At 36.5% G+C, this 24,044-nt stretch overlaps 2 protein-coding genes across 2 annotated transcripts in view; both read left to right on the forward strand.

The window, feature by feature from the left end:
• Window positions 1-24,044, forward strand: part of LOC132702584 (acetylcholine receptor subunit alpha-like) — a 115,420-nt gene that overhangs the window by 8,567 nt on the left and 82,809 nt on the right. The gene's annotated exons all lie outside the window — the stretch shown is intronic.
• Window positions 12,768-15,166, forward strand: LOC132702587 (uncharacterized). The gene is made up of 3 exons (XM_060671331.1): window positions 12,768-12,965; window positions 14,696-14,960; window positions 15,012-15,166. The coding sequence occupies exons 1-3, from the start codon at window positions 12,819-12,821 to the stop codon at window positions 15,071-15,073; spliced, it is 474 nt and encodes a 157-aa protein (XP_060527314.1). The 5' UTR covers window positions 12,768-12,818; the 3' UTR covers window positions 15,074-15,166.

The raw sequence follows: 24,044 nt of genomic DNA on the forward strand, positions 1-24,044 counted from the left end.
TTAAAATCCTTCTCGCGAATTAGTCGTGATTGAGCACTTGACGAATACTGTAAAATTGAAGGGAAATACTTTCCATATTTTTCGTTTCAATAATTGCCTAAAGAAAACTGAATTCAAGCCAGAGAGTTAAGAAAGCAAAATTGTCAATTTTCGCCTGCCAGCTATCAAAATGGTAAAGTAAACTTTTTTTCCAGAAATAGCTCTTCCAACAAGTTATCATTATTTCTTTTTGCCCAATTCCTAAAAATATCGTTATTTTTCTTTTCAGAATTGGATTTAGAAATTTCAATATGGTAACAATAATGGAAAGCGTAATAAAATGGTGAATAGATTACAAGAACATATGCCAAAAGGAGATGACTTCTTGCCCTATATTTCGCAACCACCAGAGTTTCTTCTTATCCCCCTTTTTCCTCCTTCGATCGATAGGGCGCCGGAATTTATATCATTCTCCCCTTATATGTTCCAAGTAGGATATTTTTCTATGCTTTATTAGTTCGTAAAGGTCGTGATCTTCGAAGAAGAATTCCTTCATTTCATATGCCGTCTACCCCCGATATTCTCAGCATTCTTCGCAGACACCATATTCCAAGTGATTCTAATTGATTCATAGAATTTGCTTTTAATGTACTCTATGGAGTGTTGCTCTTGATTGCTAATCTAATGTCCTGGATCCTAATTTTGATTTAACATACATCCCAGATATTTAAGTTGCGTCACTTTTTCAATATTCTGCTCATTTACTCGTATTCTGATAAGCGGAATATCAGTCCTACTCATTACCGCACCTTTAGTTAATTTTTATATTAATCTCGTGCTTGTTTCATTTACCTGTAGAGATTGAACAGCGTCGGTGATAAAATGCCTTGTCTAACACCTTTTCCCGGATATCTGGTTGCTGATTTCAGTACAAATTGATAATTAATAGTATGTCTTTACCATCTAGATCCCAATTCTTTTGGTATAGTCTGCCTCAAGCTTCATCGTGTTTGCCAAAAATGCGTATGACACTTTAATTAGCAGGGCACTGATTAAACAATATCGATTTCGAAAAATCGTCATTGGGCGGGGCAAGTTCAGTTTTTTATTAACAAAAGAAGAAGAAAAGAACGCACTGTTTTTCTATCGTGCACCTGCGCACCACCAACCACCAACTTTCGCAAAATCTCTCACATTTCGGCGAACTCCAAACTTACGGCAAAGTCTGGTCAATTCAAAAGTTTCTACAAATAATAGCGATTCCCAATAATAATTGTTCAAGTATCTGGCGCACTCTGTATGATAGATGAAAGTTGAAACTCCCACGAAAACGGCAATTATCAGGATCTCTTTGTTTTGTTTACAAATAACCTAACATTACTAAATATAATAAAAAGAATGTAATAATAAACATTAAAAAAATATATTTTCAAAAAACACAGTTCCTCTCGCTTTTCAATTAACCTTTTTGTTTGCCGTATTTTCAATCACGTTTTCCGCCGGCAGTACAAAATTTCGGCTCCAAAAAGAGGGATTTAACCGCATACGGGGCAATATTCACCAAAATTCGCGGCTCGCGTTTACACAGCGTACCTTTTTCCCGGGAATTTTCAGTATTTGCCCCGGAATTAAATTGTTGATCGGTGTCCCGATTAAAATGGAAATGACAGTTTATTTTGCTTGCTCCAGTGTTTGCAAACGAGGCCGCCCTAATGGAAAACTCTAATTTCTATATACGTTATTGACCCGGCAACTATTTCAAAGTTTTAATTATTAAGCAACTGTTGGTATGACATATGTCTACGACCCTGCAAGAATTAAAAAAAAACAACAATTGTTCTGCAACAAGGAAAAAAATTGTATTGCTTCATTCTTCGTAGCTGTGGTCCCCCGTATGCGTAGATCGTAGCGGCGCTACGAATCTAACAACCCTCGTAAAAGCACTAGGATTGGGATGTGGGAGAAATGGCCCTTTTTATTTTGTTAATGTTGATTGGTACATGAAACCGCATCAACAGAAACGTCATTAGTATTTCCGCGTTGGCGTTTAATTTTCCCGAGTTTCATATTGAAAAGCGGGAGAACGAAACATTTCCCGGTCCCCCATTTTTTATTTTTAATTTTCCGAGAAAGGACGCTGCTTCCGCGACGCGGCGGCTAAAAAGTCGTTTTGCGATTCAAAAAGAAGTTATTTATTTTATGGGCTCTCGTTTACAAGACCCGCGGCCGATGTCGAAAGTGAAAAAGATGCGGTAATGGCATCCATTGTTTGGAGACGATCTTGGAAGATTTCCTTGTGTCCTGCAGTTTTTTGGAGTGAATATAGGCAGGGTATTTTAGTTCCATAGAGCAGATTCGAAATTCCAAGTGCAGTCTCAATCTTCAACGTGCTGCCTTTTGCCCGCATTCATGGAAGTTACCTGCCGACTCAGTTCCGGTAGATATTAAAGGATGGAACATTAGGGACGGACTCTCAAAGGTTTTGATTATGATTTTTTTTTTTTTTGCTTATTTTGATGTGTTATTTGGTATCTTATTAAATTACACTAAGAAAAAACAATGACATTAAATATACCGGGTGACACAATAAAGACGGAACACTCTATAACTTTTAAACGGCTTGAGATAGCGATTTGAAATTTGGAAGGATTAATGTAGGTTGAATGTCCAATATTTTGACAATATTTTAATAGGCACAACTTATATCTTTTTGCATTTTAGGATGAGAAACACCGGTACTTTTTTACAACATTTTGGCCCCAAAATTTTGAAAATCCTTTAAAAAATAAGCTCACAGGAAGGAAAAAACCAAATAAGTAAATAAATTTTAATAAAAACAAAATATTACTTAGGTGGCTTTGCTTCTATTTATTACTAACTGTCAAGTCGGTAAGGTTAAAAATGCAGAAGAAACCTCGACAAGCTTATTAATATTGTCGTCATGTTTATCTAACAGCCAATTACAATATCGAAGTCTTCTTACAAAGTCAGCTTCATGAAGATGTTAATGAAGGTTACACATACTTAAAAGAATGTTAACCGTGTTTTTTTTTTTAATTTTCGTCACCGATTCTCTTGAGATGTCTAATTCTAGTTTTTTTTGCATTCCCCGTATATCAGAAACACATCAACTTTTTCTCCATTTGTAAATTGATTATTGTTTTCCATGATAATCCAAATCGATAACACGACAAAATCGATAACCAGATAAAACTGTCAGAATTTTCAATCATGCCGACTAGATGATGAATAGAACCAAAGCCACCTAAGTAATATTTTGCTTTTATACTTATCTGGTTTTTTCTTTCCTGTGAGTTTATTTCTTTAACGGACTTTAAAAATTTTGGTGTCAAAATGTTTGCATAAAAATGCCTGCTTTAAAAAGTTTTTGTTCCCACTAGGCTATTTGAAAAAACTAAGTTATCCTCAAAAAAATAGTTCATTACATTAAATGCTATTTGCCATTAGCAAGTAAAGAAATGTTTCATTTACAATTTTTCCCATGATCAGGTGACCCGGTAAATAGTATTTATGATGGCCACAGCCTGCTAGACACAATTTTGAAAAATTAAATAAAAATTTAACCCTTGCAAATTTCAAATCGCCATCGCGAACTGTTTTAAAGTGACACAGTGTTGTCGCTGTTTTTTCTTAGTGTAATTTAATAAAATTATCAACACCAAAATAAACAAAAACTTGATGAGGCAGGTGCTTTGCGTAGCAGGTGGCTGTGGTAGCTTGCGTTATCCATAACAACAACACTGTTATTGGGAATATTTTTTAAAAGATTTTGTTGAAACCAACTTTCAAAAAATTCGGCACTTGTATCGTGAAAATCCAAGCTAGAATCCTTAATATTCTTTGCAAGCAGTTTGGTAGAAATTCGTCTTCTGACCCAGCGTGTATTATGGTTTTTCTTCATTTGAGTTCGAATCCTTTGGATACAGTATCGTGTTTATCGAGGTAAATTATGGATCTGTTGTCTGATCTATATCTTTTAATTTCTTAACATCTCGAAGTACGTAATGTGTGTGACTCCATTACTACTTGCCTTTGCTCTATTTTGTGTATTATGTTTCATCTTCTTCTAGCTTCTTTTTCAATTTATCCATGTAGGCACAACTTCGCTTAGATGAAGACAACATACTTTACTTTCTATTAGTTCGTCACTACTTGCAAAGTTTCTTTTAAAACTTCTTGTATAATCAGTCCTCTACCATTTAAAGTTTCATACACATTTTTCACAACCTGCTTTGCAAATGATTTCGATGAGAGATTGTTATATTCTCGTGAAATAACTTTTTCAAACCGTACAGTAAAAACGATTATTCAACACTCTCACAAATGGTCAACACAAGAAATATATCAGAAAGAAAGAAATATATCTGGCCCACCCCTGGATTGTCACTCGTGCGTCTAAAGCCAACACGATAAAGATTGAGACAGACTATACTGTAGTGGGCTCTACAGTGTGTTTTTTTCTTGTTATTTTAGGGTGTAGACTAAATGGTAGAGATATAATGGGTGTTTCTTTTCCGATGTATAGAAGTTTAAGTTGGCATTACCGTTCAAGATGGCGACCGATTTAACAGCTGTCAAGTGATTTATTCTTAGTTTGGTTTGGCAATTCATCACGAATGGACTCACGCCTGAACAACGCTTGCAAAGAGTGCAATTTTATTTCGAAAACAATGTTTCTGTGCTGAATACGTATCGCGCACTACGTCCATTTTATCGTCCACAAAATCGTCCATCAGAGCAGTTAATTCGAATAACCATCGAACGTCTTCGCACCACGTTTACTCACGTTAACTCGCATCCCCAGAGACGTACGTGCGTATAGAAGAAGCTATTGCTGCTGGAGCATTGAGGAAGACCCGAATGAGTCCATCCGTCATCGAGCACAGGAATTGGATCTGTGTCCATTCACTTTATGAAAGATTTTGCGGAAGGATCTTGGTTTACGTGGTTACAAAATCCAACTCGTGCAAGAATTGAAGCCAAACGATCATCAAGTAAGGCGTAGATTCGTCGAATGGGCCCAAAACGAGATTGCCATTGTTCCCGATTTTCATAAGCGAATTTTGTTTAGCGATGAAGCGCACTTCTGGTTGAATAGCTACATCAACAAACAAAACTGCGGCATTTGGAGCAAATGTAGGTCGAAACACCGTTACATCCTGAAAAACTGACTGTTTGGTGCTCTTTATTGGCTGGTGGAACCATTGGTCCGTACTTCTTCAAAAACGATGATGCCAGAACGGTAATCGGTATAGAGCTATGATTACTAACTCTTTCATTCTTGAATTGAATAACCATGATGTCCAGGAGATGTGGTTTCAACAAGACGGCGCAACATGTCACACAGCTCGTGCCACAATCGATTTATTGAAAGACACGTTTGGTGACCGCCTAATTTCACGTTTTGGACCTGTGAATTGGCCTCCAAGATCTTGTGATTTAACACCGCTAGACTACTTTCTGTGGGGCTATGTAAAGTCATTGGTCTATGCGGATAAGCCAGAAACGCTTGACCATTTGGAAGACAATATTCGCCGTGTTATTGCCGATATACGGCCACAAATGTTGGAAAAAGTCATCGAAAATTGGACGTCCAGATTGGACTACATCCCCGCCGGCCGTGGCGGTCGTATGCCAGAAATCATACCTATTTGAAATGTAGTGCCATAAGATTATCTTTCGGATAAATAAAATTTATGTCAATCGAATAATCCATCGTTGTTTTATCGCATCTTAAGTTCTATACATCGAAAAAAAACACCCCTTATAAGAAATGAGTCCCGTTCTATCTTTTACTGTTACGGACGCTAACTAGATTGGGATTCACGATACATTTTAATCCAGTAGAATTCAGTGACTTGGTTGTCTATGGTTAACAGTACAAATGTTTGTATGAACAGAGTTTTACCATTCAAGCTTTGAATGACGCCACCTGGCGGCCATTTCAGATACTCTAGAATAATTTCCAGCATGTTCTCTACCAAAGAACAATTTTGCAGCGTCTACAAAAATTCTTTTTTTTCTATACGGTTTCCAGAAGGCAAAGCAGCTGTTTAGCAGCGCCGACGTTGTTTTAAAATTTATTTTTCGAAAACGCGAAAAAAGGGCGACGGGCAATCAATCGTCCCGTTCAAAATGAACTATCGCCCCTCCCCCCCTTCCGCATTGTCGTTATCGGAAAAGAATCAAAGCGTTTGTTTCTTTTGATGTCATGTTTATACGGATATTCGCGAAAGAAGCCCCACATAATGTCCCCGCCCCGATATAAGAATGATAAATCGGGTGTCACCCGTTAGACATTGATGGGCGCTTTTTTGATTAATTGTATCGCTATATTGAAGGGATTTTTGTTCTCTCCCCCTATCTCTACGATTGCGTGAGAACTCTTCGCTTCTTGCGAAAAATAAAAGCCCCGCCGACATGTTTGTGTTTATGTGCATCGTTATTAGTAGTACCTATACATAAACTGCAATGGTTTTGGTATGGGACGGAGTTTTAGGTGTTAAGAGAGAGATGATTAGTAATGGGAATTGTTTTTTAATGGCTAATATTAATGGCAGATAAGTGTAATTTCTTAATTTTAATATCTGTTTGGGGTGTTTGAGGGTAAATCTTTTACTAGAATGTGATTTGTGAATCATTTTAATTAGTTTTTCTTCTTTGAACTAAGTCGTTATGATATATTTTGGCTATTTTCGACAGTGACAACCTTGTCTATGTTGAATGATCCCCTGCGTCGGTTGCTGTGGAACCGAACTTGCTGACGTTTCGCCAATCATCCTGTTGATATCTTCAGAGCTTGACTAAAACTGGCGCCCATTCGTTGCTCTGGTTGGTTAGTTTGAACATTGTCTCGGACGGCATATCGGTCACAGGTAAAACCTGAGTCGCGGTTAAGATTGTTTTATTGCCTATAGATTTCTATAGATTCTCGGATTTTTCATTGGTAGAATAATTGATTACATGCAAGAATTTTAGTTTTATCGAATAAAATTGTATGTCTGGTTTCGAGATTGTGTTCGGCAAGTGCTAGTCTTATTATTCATGTTCTTTGAGCCTAGTTGATATTTTTCGTCCGTTCTCTCCAATGTATTCTTTGCCGCATATGGATGGAATGCTGTCAACTCCTGGTATCCACGTTGGTAAGACATACCAATGCATACATGTATATGCATATAAAATTTTTATTTATAATATATGTTTTATCTAAATATGTCAAGAAAATATCGTCTGATCATGAAATAATAATATGTAAATTATTTCAGCAAGTACAATATCGGTAAATAAATTAATTAAACTGCGAGAAACAACATATTCTGTTACTCCATTGCCATGCTAGTCGAGGTCTGTGAAGGTTGCAGCGAATAGAAAATCATTTTGTTTGGACAGTGGTGCCAGGCTTATATAAAATGAGTTAAAAATGCCATAATGAAAGACGGTGATTTTTGCACAAATCTAAATGTATTTTTTTCTCTGTATTTGACACGTCATACATGCGATTTTGGGGTAAACCTTGGTCAATATTCATTACGGTTTGAATATCTAGTTGTTGGTGATTGGTAACTACCGTTATTTGTTTTATTCGTTTTATTTGTTCTTGTATTTAGTGTTATTTATTATCCAATTTCTAAGTGGTTATATTTTGTGAAAACATTTTGAAGTGCATTGGTGAACTATATAACTAATATATCTAGTACTTTGAGTTCTGACTTTTTAAATTTTATACGAAAAGTAACTGCTAAAAATACGCAATTTTTGCTTTTTTCCTGAACAAAAGCACATTTTTCCTTACTTACATTTTTCTTAAACAATCTCTTCTGAAGATGCAAGTTCTCGTTCTTGTTGTAGATTTAAATTTTAAAAATGTCCGTTTTGATAAATGCTCAGTTGAGTTTAACGTTATATTTTTATGAAATTCAGGTAATGCAATGGAGCAATGGAAGACATATTCTGGCGCTTATAAAACTTTACCATATAAAAAAAGTGAATAAAGAAATGTCGGAAGAAAGACGTCAATGTAAAACAAGCAATACCGAACTTCCTAGTGATATGAAACAGAGAAACCTTGAGGAAACCGGATCCAAAATCTAAAATCTAAAGCGATTTTTTAACTTTTGTTGAATGTACCAACGCTAGAGTAAGCCTTAATGCTGTGGGGAATAGAGTTTGAAATATTATACTGCACTGTAAGTAAAGGCTTTGAAACATGGCCGTTTTGTGCCTTGGAACAGGCGGAAAACCCTTATACCTCCTGGGACTATGATGCACATCAGAGCTTCCGACTAGCTTATCGAATAAATACTAGAGCTGTTGGGTAGCTGGCTTTTTTATGTTAATATATTTTTGAAAAGCCAATAAAATGCATTATAAAATTACTAAAAGTCTAAAGAATCTTTCTTCTAAAAACCCTATCAAAATAACAAACCGTACACCGTAGTCTTCTTTACGTTGTGGGTCAAAGCAATATACTTTTTGGACCGTTGGTGGAAAGAGACGCAACCCTTTTTTCACCATTTTCAAATCAAATATCGCGCCCGGGAAGCTATTGAAAATGATGCTCGGCGGTATTTTCATTAAGTTCGGAGTACTTTTCCGCGTCTCGCTGCGGTACAAATCACTTAAGGTGTCAATTTTAGCAGCGCGCGCGCGAGAGAGAGAGGCGATAAATATTTCCCTTGGCGGAAACCTAAGACCGTCGTTTCCCTTGTCAAAACTTGGAAACGAATGTGCCCGATAAAAACCCACCCACTGCAGAGGATTTACTTTACGCTTTTTTGGCTTTTCGGTTAACGTTGTTTGGACCGTTAGTTTTTTGATGTCGAAGGTCTAAATTTAAATGCCGCAGTTCATTTCGAAGGCATCGACGTTGCGTATTGTGGGAAAAATTAGTTCACGCCCGCCCTGTTAATTTTTTTCGTAATTTTGTTTTACTATTATAGTCTAAGAGCCAATGGGCGGCTTCCTGCATGTATTTGACCATACCTGGGTTTTTGTACATTAAGGCCCCTATATCTACTATACGTGATGTGGGGACCCACTAAGTCCAAAGCGGTGGACCCAGGTACTGCGCAGGAGACACAGGTATTGATTTTTGGCGAATTTTAAATATATTTGACCACGGCTGCCATTTTCAAATCTTAAAATATATTAATACCATTAGCATGCGGTTAACATTATGGCAGACAGTTTTGAAAATGCTCAAAAAATTAAAAATTTTAAAAGTATTTGACCAGGTCTGCCATTGAGATATATTATTCGTTATAGTCTTTAAAACTTATATTAATAACGGCAGACGTTTTTATTGAGTACACTCCTCAGTAGATAACAAAATCTTTACTACTACCCGGACAGATGTATGCATACACTGCATGTAGCTATATTTTTCCAGCTTATAGTATTTTATTTTATAGCTACTACCACTTAAATAATTTAGGGTTTATACCTGAGATGGATATGTTATAATCCCAACCTAACGGTTTTGGTCAGATGTTTTCAGTATGTTTGTGAATCTCTATGCCTAGTGTTTAGTGAATTTAATAAAATACGCAGTGTTGCTTTATGTTATTTTTCTTTAATTAAATTATTATTCGTTAAATATCTCTGAGATTATGCCGAGTGACAAAAAACTAGTGAAATGTGTTTTTTGTGCAACGGCAAAGACTGAGAAATTATTGACATTTTCAAAAGAGAGAGAGATGGAAAAATTTTGAGGTTAAGAAAACATTATAAATTAAAATACAATGAAATAATTTTACAGGACAAAATTTTTGATTCTGTTGTTACAAAGCGTTTACGGCTTTAAAAAAAAATTGCAACCGATCTCAACAAAGAAGTTGTATTACAACCCACTACGTCGTCGTCTGCAACTGAGCAACCGTCAACATTAGCTGATAGCTCAATGACTGATGATACAATAGTACTTGATAATCTTGTAAAAGACGTAAACGTTTCTGAGACAGATGTAGTCGAAAAAACAGATATTGGCGTTGAATTAGATCAGTCGTTGGCAGAAGAACCCTCTGTAGTACCGTGAGTAGTTACAAAGCTTCGGATGTGAACGAAAATTTTAGTAAAAAAATACAAAATTTTGACGCAACCTCAATACCAACAACTTCTGAGAGCAAATTACATTTCAACTATTTGGAAAAACGCTTACAAGAAGCTTGGACCCACTGTAGTATGGTTGGATTGAGGAGGACAACACATTTGCCTTTAAATGGTTCGATGGAGATCAACTTCCATGTTTTGTTAATTACCAATGTCCCTGGTAAGTTGATAAAAATTAATTCTTTATCAAATATATTCGGATCAATTTACTAATTATTTATATTTTACAATTTACGGTTTTTTATCCGATTCAATGGATGATGAAGAAGAGTTAGCCTATCACAAACATGACTCCGACACCTTTCAAATTTTGTCTTAAATAAATAAAAAAACATTGAAATACAGATTTGAATTGTTTTTTGTTACTTGCAATATACCCCAAGATTTCAGATTATTTCGCAATATATCTACTATATACTAATCTTATAAATTTTAGTATATAAAGTACAAAAAAAGTATTAATTTTATACAAATAGTGATAAAATTAATTATAAGTGAGTTAAATTTATGTAAAATAGCGATCGTAATACATATACCTCTGACCGGGTAATAGTAAAGATTTTGTTATCCACTGAGGAGTGTATTTAATAAAAACGTCTGCCGTTATTAATATAAGCTTTGGTCGTTCTGACTTCCACCAGTTAATTAATTTTTCTGTATGTTTCGAGTTTCAGTAGTCATCTTGTCAAAGAATACCTGACACTTTTTACAGACTCATCTTGCCTAGATTTTGAATCATTGCATTGGAAAGTATCCACTTTTCTTAATTTTGATGTGTAATTTTCACTATATTTATTTAAAAACTGAATACGCTGACTCACTCACTCACTGTTCACATAAAAATCGTCGGTTCCCATCATGTCAAAACCTGATCCGCTTACAAAATACTTCGAAAATCTAGTTTTTATTTACACCGAGAAAGATTTCATCGCATCCGTAAAGAAATAGACCAAATCAATAAAACTCTTCTGTCTCTGCATCTTGAAATCACTTCCATATTGCCCCCATCCGAGTTCGACACCCTTTCAAACACAATTCATGACGAAGCTGAAAATCTTCGTTTATATTCTACCCAGAACCACATTCAGATATTTGAAAAACTACCGTCAACACTAGTGAAACCATCAAAATCGTCTCAACTACCAAACACGGTGAAAATTAGTTTGTGCAAAAGATTACAAGCTCGTCCTTGTCCCACGTATTATCCCAAAAGAGGAAATAATTTCAAATGTCGAGTCTAAATCTGCCATCTCAAGCAGCTAATGAAATTCTATTTGGAACCGCAAAAATCCTTAAAAAAACAAAACCTCCTAAATCAAGTATTTCAAAGCCTGAACGCATTGCTCTAAAACCTCTAAACTCTTAATCCCAACATCAGATAAAGGAAATGCTATGGTGGTCATGAACACAACTGAATATCAGGAAAAGGTTACAAATGGTTACACCCTTCATGACTGTAAAATTCTTACACAACACAACACTTAAGTATTAATTCGATAACCACTACAGGACTGCTGAGACTGCCAGAGAAGACTGGGAAAACGGGCCACCAATCAATTCAGAAATAACCTGGTATGCGGATGGCTCAAAAACTCAAGAAGGAGTAGGAGCCGGAATATATGAACCCAAGACGAAAAAGAAAATCTCTATTCCAATGGGTAAGCTAGCAACAGTGTTCCAAGCAGAGATCACTGCACTAGAACACTGTGCAAGAGAAATAAAAGCCAGGAAGATCCGTAACAAATCAATTATAATTATATAGATCCTGCAATCTAATAAAATAACATCCAAGTTAGTTCTGGACTGCCATAAGGCATTAAACGAGATAGCAAGCCAGAACAAAGTTACTCTATCATGGGTACCGGGGCACGGAGGGCATAAAGCTAATGAAGGCGCAAACGACGCAGCCACAATGCGCCTGATTGGACCAGAACCCTTTTGTGGGGTGTGCAAACCCGTTGGAGAAACAGCCATCAGGGATTGGATGGATCGAGAATCCCGACGATGATAGAGGGACATGTCGGGGCAAAGACAGGCCAACGAATTCCTAAGGGGCCCATCGGCCAATTTTGCAGCGGACCTACTAAGGTACAATAGAGAAGCCGTAAGAATAATGGTAGGTCTGCTGACGGGTCACTGCAGGCTTAAGAGGCATCTAAGCCTGATGGAGGTGGAAGAAAACACAGAATGTAGATTCTGGCACGAAGAGGAGGAAACAGCCGCACACATACTGTGCCACTGCGAAGGCCTAGCGAGAGTGCGTTTCCATCTGCTGGGCGATACCAAACCAGAGGCAGAGAGCTATACGAGGGAGCCATTATCGAAGTTGTGGAGTCTGGTTAGAGAGACGAACCTGGATAAAGCTCTATAGCTATGGAGAGAGTCACAATAGATCCTCTGGGTCGCAGTGACGGACAGGCTGACTGCTAGCTCTTCCAACTGTTAATCTAATCTAATCTAATCTAGACATGCTTATCCATAGAAAATCAGACCTAACATTGGGTTATTGTGTTTACGGAAAACCTACGCACACAGACCGATACTTTAATGCATTGTCACATCATCATATCAAGTTAGTAGACCTTGTTTATTTTAAGTGTCAGTACGATATTTCTTGTCGAACAGTACGGATAATAATTATCAATTTGACGTTTGACAATTTCATTCGGACGCGCGGTCGCGCCTCAAAATTCTTGTAGAAAATCACCACCATGGACGGGTGTACTGATGACCGCGGCGACGGGCTCTCGAAACGTATAAATCGCGTGAAATCCGCGCTGGCCGACGTGAAAACGCAGCTCCGCAGGGAGAAGTATTTTCTCGCGAGATATTCCGCGGAAAATGTGGCCTGTGACAAGGTAACTCGCTAAGATATTGTAAATATATTCACTTAACTTGAATCAAATGAACAGATATTTCACAAAAATAATATTTACGAACTGTTGTACTATTGCAAGGGTAATTCTTTCCTGGATAAGACTTTTTCATTTGCAAATGTTTCTGAGGAAACTGTTTCTAATATTATTCTGAATATTAAGGCTAAGGCATTTGGAGCAGATGTTCTAATTACTCTCTGCTGCCCCTTTTGTAATTCCATATATCACTTATTTAGTTAACTGCTGCGTTCCAGAATCGTATTTTCCCAAAAACTGGAAGCTTACAAACGTTCTCTTAAATGTCCTATAATCTCAATTTGTTCCATATCTAACAACCGATCATTGTCCCTTATAGACAGTCTGGACTTAGAAGAGGTTACAGCTGCGTGACGGCTTTGAGTGATATTATGGATGACGTCGTAAAAGTACGAGATGAGAATAGTGCTACGATTCTAGTTATGCTCGATTACACTAAATCCTTTGACATGATCCATCATGGTATCTTAATATCTGTATTAAGGCATATTGGTTTCGATGAGGCTGCCTTCTCGCAAGTATTGTCATTTTTGATTGACATCCTCGGCCCCCTTGTAGTATATATACACGTTAAACTTCCTAAATTCTCGTCCTGTTTCAAGTCGCAGGTTAATACTGTTAACGACCTTCTAAACTCTGACTTGGACAATCTCTTAAAAATTTGTGATGGACACAGTCTTCAAATTAATCCATCCAAATCTGTAGCCCTGTTATTCTGTAATGATAACATGCGAGAGGAGTTAATGGGACGTATAAAACTCAGATTGGAGAATAGTAGAATTTCTTTGTTATAACAGCACCTTCCTTTAGGATAGAAGCGGCGCAAAGGCTCATTATTCTGTGTATGCTTTGTAGGCTTTATATAACTTGGCATGTACATACTATAATTTCGAAATCATAAATATTATTATTATTATTAATATATTACGCCACATTAATATTCCAATACGTCGCTGAGGAAAGAATGAGGTCACTCCAAAAGGCCAGTGTTTACTTTCATGTCTAGGGTGTTGGGAGGAAGTCTATTAATGTGTTTGCTACTTCTTCAGTACTTAAAAATATGTAAGGATGGGTCAAGCGTCACTAAAGCCAACTTGAAGTTTAGGAAAACACTGACTAGGTTCCTAACAGATACTCGACCTACCTAGAAGAACGTAAAAGCATCCATTCTTTATACATTCTTTGACCAGAAAAAGAACCTATTGGCATCATCCGTATACTTCAGTCTGCAGTCTAGGTAGAAGCTGGATAAGTTTAATTAGGTTCATAAAAAAAATACAAAACAACATATCGGAGCTTCCTCTACAACGTTTGCACAGTTTTAGGCCAGTTTCAGAATGAAGCTTAGGCGGACCCTCATTAAGTTTCTTTATGCAAAGGAATATTTTGAAAGATATTGAACCATTTCTGAGCATCCTCCACAAAATTTCTACACTTTCTGGGCAGAAGAGAATGTTGTCAACATCCGCGTTTAAGAAATACCATGGAAGTCCCAACCTGACATCTTCAGTATTTGACTAGAATTTCTGCTCCTTATGTAAATAATTAAAAACAAAAAGGGAGCCAAGGCGAGCTCACACGTATATTTGTTCTCATTCGAGCAAACCAGAAATCTTATCTACCCCCCCCCCCCCCTAACGGTTCTCGAGATTCGACACCATAAATCCCGCCTCTAGGTTATCGTCGGGAGCACAACAGCCGAAACGGATTACCGCCCCCGCGGACCCGCATCCCTCGCAGCCACCCGTCAAATTCGCCCCAAATTCTGGGCGGATGACAGAATCCATAACGTGTCCCCCCCCGGCGTGGCCCCCTCGCCGCCGCCCCGGGTCCAAGTAAACAGAGAACATTTGGAGGATATCGAACGAAAGTGCCTGAGCGGGTTGCATAACCTCGACTGTTACGTGCGCAGCGTTCGTCAATTGAAAAATAATTTTATCGGTATTCTAATTACGAGCGTCTTCTTCCATTGTAAAGCGGTTTTGTCCGCAGGTTTGAGAAGACACCCGTCACGTCCGCCGCCATCTTTTGGGAATCTGGAGTGTCGGTTCTAGTATCCGTGACGTTTCTTCGGTTATTTCAATCCGCTGTAATTGAAATATGTCGATAAATGTGAAACACATGGCACTGTTTTTGAGATTAAAAGATTTGAGTTAAATAACCCCCGTTTCGATATGTCGCCAATAGACGTCTTGGACTTCTGATCCAAGTTTATAGCAATGTAGTGTACGACGTGAACTAGTACATTCTTGAAAATCATCACCGTCGAGACTGAAAGAGTTTTGTACTTGTTTCCAGTTTTGACCCAGCCCGAGGTGTTCACCGCCTTTGTTTGTTTGTTTGTTTCTTTGGTTTGCTGTCTAAAATACAGAGACCATCTGAACCGAGAGCTGGTGAAAGGTTTCAACGAAAAAAGAAACTTCCTTTGTCACTGATACACTTCTCTATGGAGGAGGACTAGAAATTCTTGTACAATTTTCACATATCCATGTCTCAGTACAAACAAAACAAAATTGAAGGTTAGGACCTGCTTTTTTTTGCTTGTAGGATCTTAAAAATTTAATCCGACTTCCATTTTTTCTTTCATGGTAATTTTTCATATAAAATGTTTTAAAATAACATCAACATAATAAAAATAACATCATCAAAAGTCTGCGAGGGCAACCCACGAAAAGTGTGACTAGCGGCACAGGTGACGTCACTGCAGTAGCACGCGCCCGCACTAAAATATTTCCCACTCACACCTTAGATATTAGTGCTGGGCGACCAGATTCATTTCTGTGATTTGGATTCAGTTTGAAACTTCTTTTATTGAAAGCAGATTTTTGTATATATTTAATTTAATATGCCGCTATGAATAATAACGATTTTATTTAGCGAATTGCGAATCTTGGTACCGTTTCATAATTGACGAATCTTACCGATGATATTCCCAGCATTGGTACAGAAATGATCAGCGTCATCCTTCGTTCTCTGTTCTCCGTTTTCAGTAGCGAATAACTTCCGAACGGCTTGATCTAGTGGGCTCAAATTTGACTCCTCTTAAACAGTTCACGAGACACATAAGTTGATAAAAAAAACTTTGATCACACTTGGGTATTCACGTTTTTTTTTATTTTTGTTTGTTTTTCATGCATTGTTATGAAACACGATAAATATCCGAACTTCGTAGCTATCGATGTGGGGGGCTGAGGGGGCCGGGAAGTATTTTTAATAATTTAAAAACCGCATTTGCAGGGTCTCGGAAACAAAATAATTTCAAAACAAAAACTGAAAATTGGGTTCTGCTTATAAAGATAATTGACCATAACTAGAAGGCTGTGCTTCAACCCTCGCGGATAGATAAAACTTTTGTATTTAAGGTTTTCGCCCACTGTACAAGGTGTTCAAGATATATTAAGAAATGTAAAACGTGTCTCAAATTGGCAGCTATCGACTTCAAATTTAGCAAAAAGGTAGAAGTCCACACCCACATTTAAATTGTTAAGTATGAAGAAGTGTTTTTTAAAAAATTTTGAAATTTATTTTTGGGTTAGGTTGGTTTCCAGAAACAAATCCTTTTTTTCCAAATCGGCAAAATTATTTAACCAACAGACGCGGAAGACCCAGTGCTATAACATTCATTTCATGAAGTATATACAGGGTTTTTCTATTATGAACAAACATCTAAAAGACTCTGAAAATTGTCCTCTCCCAGAGGAAATTTTCGATATATTCAAGATATTTGAAAAAATCGATGTGACAATCACCATTCCTCGGGCTCACCCTAGACGCGATGACGTCATTACTATTAGGGCGTACTGCATAGTTTTAGTAAAAAATTATTTTCTCTGAAACGATTCGAAAAATTCTTGGACTAGGAACCTCCGTTTCCGAATTTTTTCAATTATCTGCAAGGTGTGTCGATTATCGGCAAAAAATCAAAAACTTCGTGAATATTGCTGTTTCCGTGTGTAGATTGTTAGCCGTAAATGATAAACTGCAATTTGGTTTAAGCAGTATCGTAAATTGGGTCGAGAGAGAGAGAAAGAGTTTCAGGTTTCATCTATTATACAGGGTACCCGCTATCATTTATACAAGCTTTTATATTCATCAAAGTTTGGCGTGACTTTGAAGTTCGGCGATACGTGAAAGACGCTTTATACAGGGTGTATGCACAATAAAACTGCATTGACTTTGCGTAAGCTCCATAGTGGTCAGCAGGAGGACGATAGATAAAGGCTGTTTATTTTTATCATTATTAATTTTGTCCAAAAATTAAAATTATATTCCGCAAAGGCCTGGAGCGCCGGCACGGCGAAGTGGTGAGGCAAAATTGAAACATCGCGTTAACAATGAAAACGCAAGTTATTTTCGATTAGGTGTCCGCATTGTTTAATGAGTAAATTAGGGCTCCGGGTGCCCTTTTCGGGGCCCCGTCAGACAACGTTATCTCTACCCGCGGCATCCGCGATGACGTGCGAGAAAATCTTGATAGAATCTTCAGTGGGGGAACAATGGCCCCTTAATTTCTGTGAGGTAACGCATCCGACATTGTTGTCGGGGAAAAAGCGGAGCTCGGGGGTTCCATTGTGCCGTAAAGTGTGGTTTTGCTAATTTACGCTATTAATGACAGTTCGGGTTAGTTTAATGGGTATATATACGGCGCCCGGGAGTGAGGGGTTACTTGAAAAATTATCCCCCTTTCGTTGGTTTACGGCGAGAGCGCAATAAGAAAGACATTTTTAGGACGCATGTTTGACAGCCAGAACAACCGTTGCATTTAAAACTGTCAAATTCTTCATTATTAATTTGCGGACATAAAGACACGTCAAGTGCTACATGCATTTTTTTTATAATTTATTGAGAGATTAAATCGGCAGGTATTTTCAAATGTTTGATAAAGACACGGTGTTGTCGAAACAATTGTCATGTCATAATATATAATTTCGTGAAAATCTGAACTTTTAGTTCTTATTTATTTTGATAAATGGATTTTCATCAAGTAAAAGCCACCTCAGTTCAATTTTTTAAAGAAGCTGAAAGTGGTTTCTTGGCTATTTGGTATTTGAAATTACTTCTACGTTTTTTTTATTTATTTATTTATTTATTACAAAGGTGCCCTAACATGAAGAACTAACTTCACAATTTACAAGGACACAGTAACAATTATACCATTATTTAATTAACAAAGTAAAACTTATAAGTAAGTACCTACCTATATCTACGATAAGCAGAAGATAAAAAAAAAACAATCAAACTTACCAAACTAAACCAAAACTAACACTGTATATTAAGTGCGTGAATTACAAAAAACAAATGTGAAAAAATATGGAAAACAAATCAAAAATTAAAATAAATTTATAGAAAAACCCTAATTGCCTGATTTCGAAACGAATTAAGTGATAACGCAAAGATGTCAATGTGCGAAAAATAATTATTGTAATGTCTATGTAAAAGAGATATTGGGGAATTGTTACCTAAGTTTGTATTAAATCTAGGCACGTAAAATAATGAAGGAGTTCTTGGCATTGAAGGATAGTTTTTCCAACAGTAAAGGACAGTCAATCCTACTATTAATAATATTATGCAAAAATATAGCACTGCAGATAATTCTTCTAACAGATAACTTCAGTATATGGTAGAAATTAAGACTAGCTTCATACGAATGAGTTAGTAAGTTACGGTTAAATCTAAAATTTAAATGGAAAACAAACTTTTTTTGTATTCTCTCGATTCTGTCTATATATTTATGATCCTGAGGACTCGATATCACACCGCCATAGTCAAGGTGAGATCGAACGTAGGAATTGTATAGAATAATAAGCGATTTGTGATCCTGAAATTCCTTGCTAACTCTTAATATAAAACCTAAATTTTTATACGCTTTTTTTACTATATTCGAATATGTTCCCAAAACATTTGGTTTTTTAACGAATGTCTGCAAAATAAGGTTTTTCCCAAATACATCAAATTTTTTCTACTCCGTTCTGTAAAATACTCTGTATAATTATGTAACCAGCGATCTAGCATATGGGAAGCGTCACCTTGCCACAGATCCGAGCCGCTTCGGACATTTCCGGGTTTGAGAATTGACCACTGTGCCATTGAAGGTATTCGTGTTGTTTTGCAAAAATGTACCCGAAAACTAACGATTATAGAAAACGTATAGTATGCAACACGTTTGGTAGACTTTTCAAGTCACTATACAAACAATAGTATTGGGTTGTTTGGAAAGTCATTTCGTTTTTTTTGGGGAACATGAAAGACAGTTTTCGTATAATGAATTAATATTTTATTAAATTATATATTGGCCATTCTGGTCCGACACCTTTTGCCATCTTTCTGGCAGTAACATAATTCCCCTCTCATAAAAGTTTTGTTCCTTGCTGGCAAAAAACTGGTTCAGGTGGTTTTTGACATCTTCATTTGAGGTAAAGGTTTTGCCATCCAAAAAATTTTGCAGGGACCGGAACAAATAGTAGTCGGAAGGCGCCACATCTGGAGAATATGGTGGATGTTGCAGTACGTCCCATTCAAGCTATAAAAGCTTTTGGCGAGTGACCAAACTTGTGTGAGGTCTCGCATTATCCTGGTGGAACACTACACCCTTAGTGTTGATTAATTCGGGCCTCTTCTCTTTAAGTGAATCATTCAATTTGCCCAGTTGATGACAATAGACTTCTGAATTAATCGTTGTATTGTCCGGCAAAAGCTCAAAAAAACGATTCCTTTGACATCCCACCAAACGGAGAGCATCACCTTTTTTTGGTGAATGTTGGCTTTAGACGCGCTTTGAGCGGGTTCATCTTTTCCGCTCCATGACCTCTTGCGTTTAACATTGTTGTATACAACCCATTTTTCGTTCCCAGTAATAATCCGCTTCAAAAATGGATCATTTTCTTGACGTTTGAGGAGCGAATCACACACGTCAACGCGACGACAGAAATTTCGCTCCGTAAGGACATGGGGCACCCACACATCGAGCTTCGAGGTTAAGCCCATGCCTTTCAAATGACCATAAACAGTCGAATTCGACAAATTTAATCTCTCACCGATCTCTCGTGTGGTTATTCGCCGATTTGCATCAACTAATGCCTTTATCGCATCTTTGTCAGCTTCGACCGGCCTTCCAGACCGTGGTGCATCTTCGACATCAAAATTGCCGGATCGAAATTTTGCAAACCAGTTCTGGCACTGGCGTACTGTTAACACACCTTCTCCATACACATCCGTCAATTTTTTTCTCGCTTGGACAGCATTTTTACCTTTTCTGAAGTAAAAAAGTAAAATATGACGAAAATGCTGCTTATTGCTCTCCATATTTAAAAGGGCACCAACCAAAAAGTACTGCGTAGAATTAATAGAACTTTTTCACACACAAGCCTTGCAATATCAGCTCTCAAGACATATAATGGTTATGCGGCTTAAGTGTGAAGTTGGTTTCGAAAAAACGTAATTAATTCCTCTGACGGGAAAAAACGAAATGACTTTCCGAACAACCTTATATATTATGCAACAAGTGCGGTAAACGGCATTTGACTCTCGAGTTTACACTGGTTGGCAATGAAATCTTCCTTTAAAAAATGTTATGATAAATATAATGATTCAAACGTTTTGAATCTATCCCCGTTGGCCGATTTTTCCTATCACGTCTAGATTTTTCGATATGATTTTTTTTATATTTCAAAATTTTGGTGTTTTTTTTTTCAATTTTTTTATTCGTCAACGTTACAAAAAGTAAATATACATACAAAATGAGTTTCAGAGAGTTGTAAGAGAAAGGAGGGAAGTGCCGAAGGTGATTTTTATGGTAGTAAATACGCGCATGCCCAGTATTCATTGTGACACTACAACAGTTCAGTGTAAACTTGTCGTTTAATTGTTTACCTTTTATATCAAATATTTTGGTAGGTTTTGCATAAAGTTCATGCTCTCTACATTGGATTTAATTATTTGATGTGTAGTTTGAGTTTTTTTTTTAAGCAGAGCCAATAAATATAAAATAGAAGTTTGAAAGATGTTTTAAAATTAATTTTATGTGATTTTAGGTTACAAAATGCCACGGACTTGTAAAAATTCCTCAGATTGTTTTTGCTACATTTGTGGGGAATACATACTAAAAACATAGCGACATGTCATGACCGATCTGGTTAAAACAGCTTATAAGCTATGATGAGCAAGATAAAAGTTGGTTGCCAAAACTATGCTGCAATAGCTGCTCAAGAACGTTGAGAGGTTGGTTTGAAGAAAGTCACAAATCCATGCCGTTTGCAACGCCAATGATTTGGAGTGAGCCTCAAAATCATGAGAGTGATTGTTATTTCTGCATGACATCTACACGCGGATTCTCGAAAAAAAATAGAGATAAGATTGTTTATCCGAACGTCCTATCTGCAAAGAGATCAATTCCTCGTGTTAAAGACACTCCACATCCAGTTCCACCAGTTAATGAGGAGGCTGAAAATAAAAATATTTCAGATCTACAATTTCAATCGAGTTTTGTCAATATAATTAAATTAAATATATAAACCGCCACATTTTTTTCCTTATAATAATTTATACTTGAATAATATTGTTTTTTGATGAAAGAAATATACTTATTTGTATATCAGAGCATAAAATAAGATGAATTCAAGGAGAGAAAAAAAATATTTTTGCAGACCAGTGTTATTTGAAACGAGCGGAGCGAGTGTTTAATGAACGAACGTGTTGCATACTATACTTTTTCAACGTGCGTTAGATTTGCAAGTTTATCATGAAAATATCAATAACTCAATAAAAAATCGAATGGTTTACTAGAAACATTAAATATTAAAAATTCATCCATTTTTAACAGCAATTTGTGGCTTATAATACATGCAGAAATACCATTTACGAAATGCATGTTGCTTACCGGGCTTATGTATAAGTTAAATGTCAAAATAAAGGAAACAATTGATCAAATCTTGTCTGTGCAATTTTAATCCTTATAGCCTTGTGCTTTCAAAACGTTAAAACAAATGCGTGCGTTCTACTTGTGGCTTATGGAAGTATGACCATTTCTCTCATTGTTGTAAGGGGTTGACTACTGACACACTCACCGATACACACTTTTCGATTCGCGGGTGATTATTATTTAGGATTGAGGTCCATATGTAAGAGGGAATTTTTAACAGTGGTTTAACAACGGTGTGCCATGCTTTATAGGAGTTTTCCTTATTACAAATATTACAATTCAATGCCTAATTGTTAAAATTGGCAACAAAAGAGAACTATTGTACTTTTAAAATTTGGCAAAGACTTTATGTGTTGAATAGCTGCTGTTTGTTAAAAGAAATGGATGTAGTCGCGAAAGGAACCTAGCCTACCCCTATTAAGATGAAAGAAATCGGACCTAAAGCCACTAAACACTAGAAAAACAGAACGACGAAATCAAAAATACGCTAATAAATTAACCTTTTTAAATTTCAGTGGTCACAGTTTGCATATTGGTTAGTTGCTATTTTATATTTAATATTAAACAATAAAATATTCCCAATGTCGCAACGATATGGATGGAATGACATTTAGCTGTTGCGCCATGCGCCATAAGTTCATAATCAAATATACAGGATAATTATTTTATTTAAACTTCTTTTTTGGCTATATTTCACCATTTTTGCCTAATGCGCGTAATTGTGAACTAATATCAATGCAATTATTTTTTTAACCAACAACTTATACAGGGTCTCCTAAGTTTCAGTTACAGGTTTAGATCAGGTTCATATTAATTGTGCACCGCAAAGAACAATACTTAAACCCTTATCAAATATATGTATATATATATATATATATATATATATATATATATATATATATATATATATATATATATATATATATATATATATATATATATATATATATATATATATATATATATATATATATACTTTCAAACAGATTAAGCAGTGGTCTGTGGGTTAAGGCGTCTGACTTGAAATCAGATTCTCTATGGCAGCGTAGGTTCGAAACCTACCTGCTGCAAACGACCATGGTTTTGTTTGAAATATAATTTTTGTAATTAGCAGCTCAGCCTAGAAAATTTTGTCAATTATCGGGATCGAGTGCATAAATTTATAACAATAAAATGCCCTTATATTTCAAATGCCACATCACCAGAAATAGTTCTACTTTCAAACAGATTTAGCCTTGGTCTGTCGGTTAAGGCGTCTGACTTGAAATCAGATTCTCTATGGCAGCGTAGGTTCGAAACCCACCTACTGCAAACGGCCATTGTTTTGATTGAAATATATAATTTTTAATTAACAGCTCAGAACAGAAATTTTTCTTAAATATGGGGATTGAGTACATAAATTTATAAAAATATAATTTACTTATATTTCAACGTATGGCATATCACCAGAAATAGTTCGACTTTCAAACAGATTTAGCCTTGGTCTGTCGGTTAAGGCGTCTGACTTGAAATCAGATTCTCTATGGCAGCGTAGGTTCGAAACCCACCTACTGCAAACGGCCATTGTTTTGCTTGAAATATATAATTTTTAATTAACAGCTCAGCCAAGAAATTTTTCTCAAATATGGGGATTGACTACATAAATTTAAAAAAATATAATGGCCTTATATTTCAACGCTTGGCACATCACCAGAAATAGTTCGACTGTCAAAAAAATTTTGCTTTGGTCTGTCGGTTAAGGCGTCTGACTAGAAATCAGATTCTTTTTCTGCATAGGTTCGAAACCTACCTACTGCAAACGACCATTGTTTTGCTTGAAATATAATTTTTGTAATTAGCAGCTCAGCCAAGAAAACTTTGGCAATTACTGGGATTGAGTGCATAAATTTATAACAATGTAATGCCCTTATATTTCAAATGGCACATCACCAGAAATAGTTCTACTTCCAAACAGATTTACCCCTGGTCTGTCGGTTAAGGCGTCTGACTAGAAATCAGATTCTCCATGGCAGCGTAGTTTCGAAACCTACCTGCTGCAAACGACCATTGTTTTGCTTGAAATATAATTTTTGTAATTAGCAGCTCAGCCTAGAAAATTTTGTCAATTA

This window comes from Cylas formicarius, unplaced genomic scaffold, assembly GCF_029955315.1.
Source record: "Cylas formicarius isolate icCylForm1 unplaced genomic scaffold, icCylForm1.1 PGA_scaffold_5__7_contigs__length_24384050, whole genome shotgun sequence".
Taxonomy (NCBI): Eukaryota; Metazoa; Arthropoda; class Insecta; order Coleoptera; family Brentidae; genus Cylas; species Cylas formicarius.

What these genes read in the sequence shown, in the direction of transcription:
- LOC132702587 (XM_060671331.1), top strand. Translation starts at nt 12,819, where the DNA reads ATGGACGGGTGTACTGATGACCGCGGCGACGGGCTCTCGAAACGTATA. An exon ending in AAAATGTGGCCTGTGACAAG is followed by an intron (nt 12,966 to 14,695) that starts GTAACTCGCTAA and finishes TCCCGCCTCTAG; the next exon opens with GTTATCGTCGGGAGCACAAC. An exon ending in ATTGAAAAATAATTTTATCG is followed by an intron (nt 14,961 to 15,011) that starts GTATTCTAATTA and finishes TTTTGTCCGCAG; the next exon opens with GTTTGAGAAGACACCCGTCA.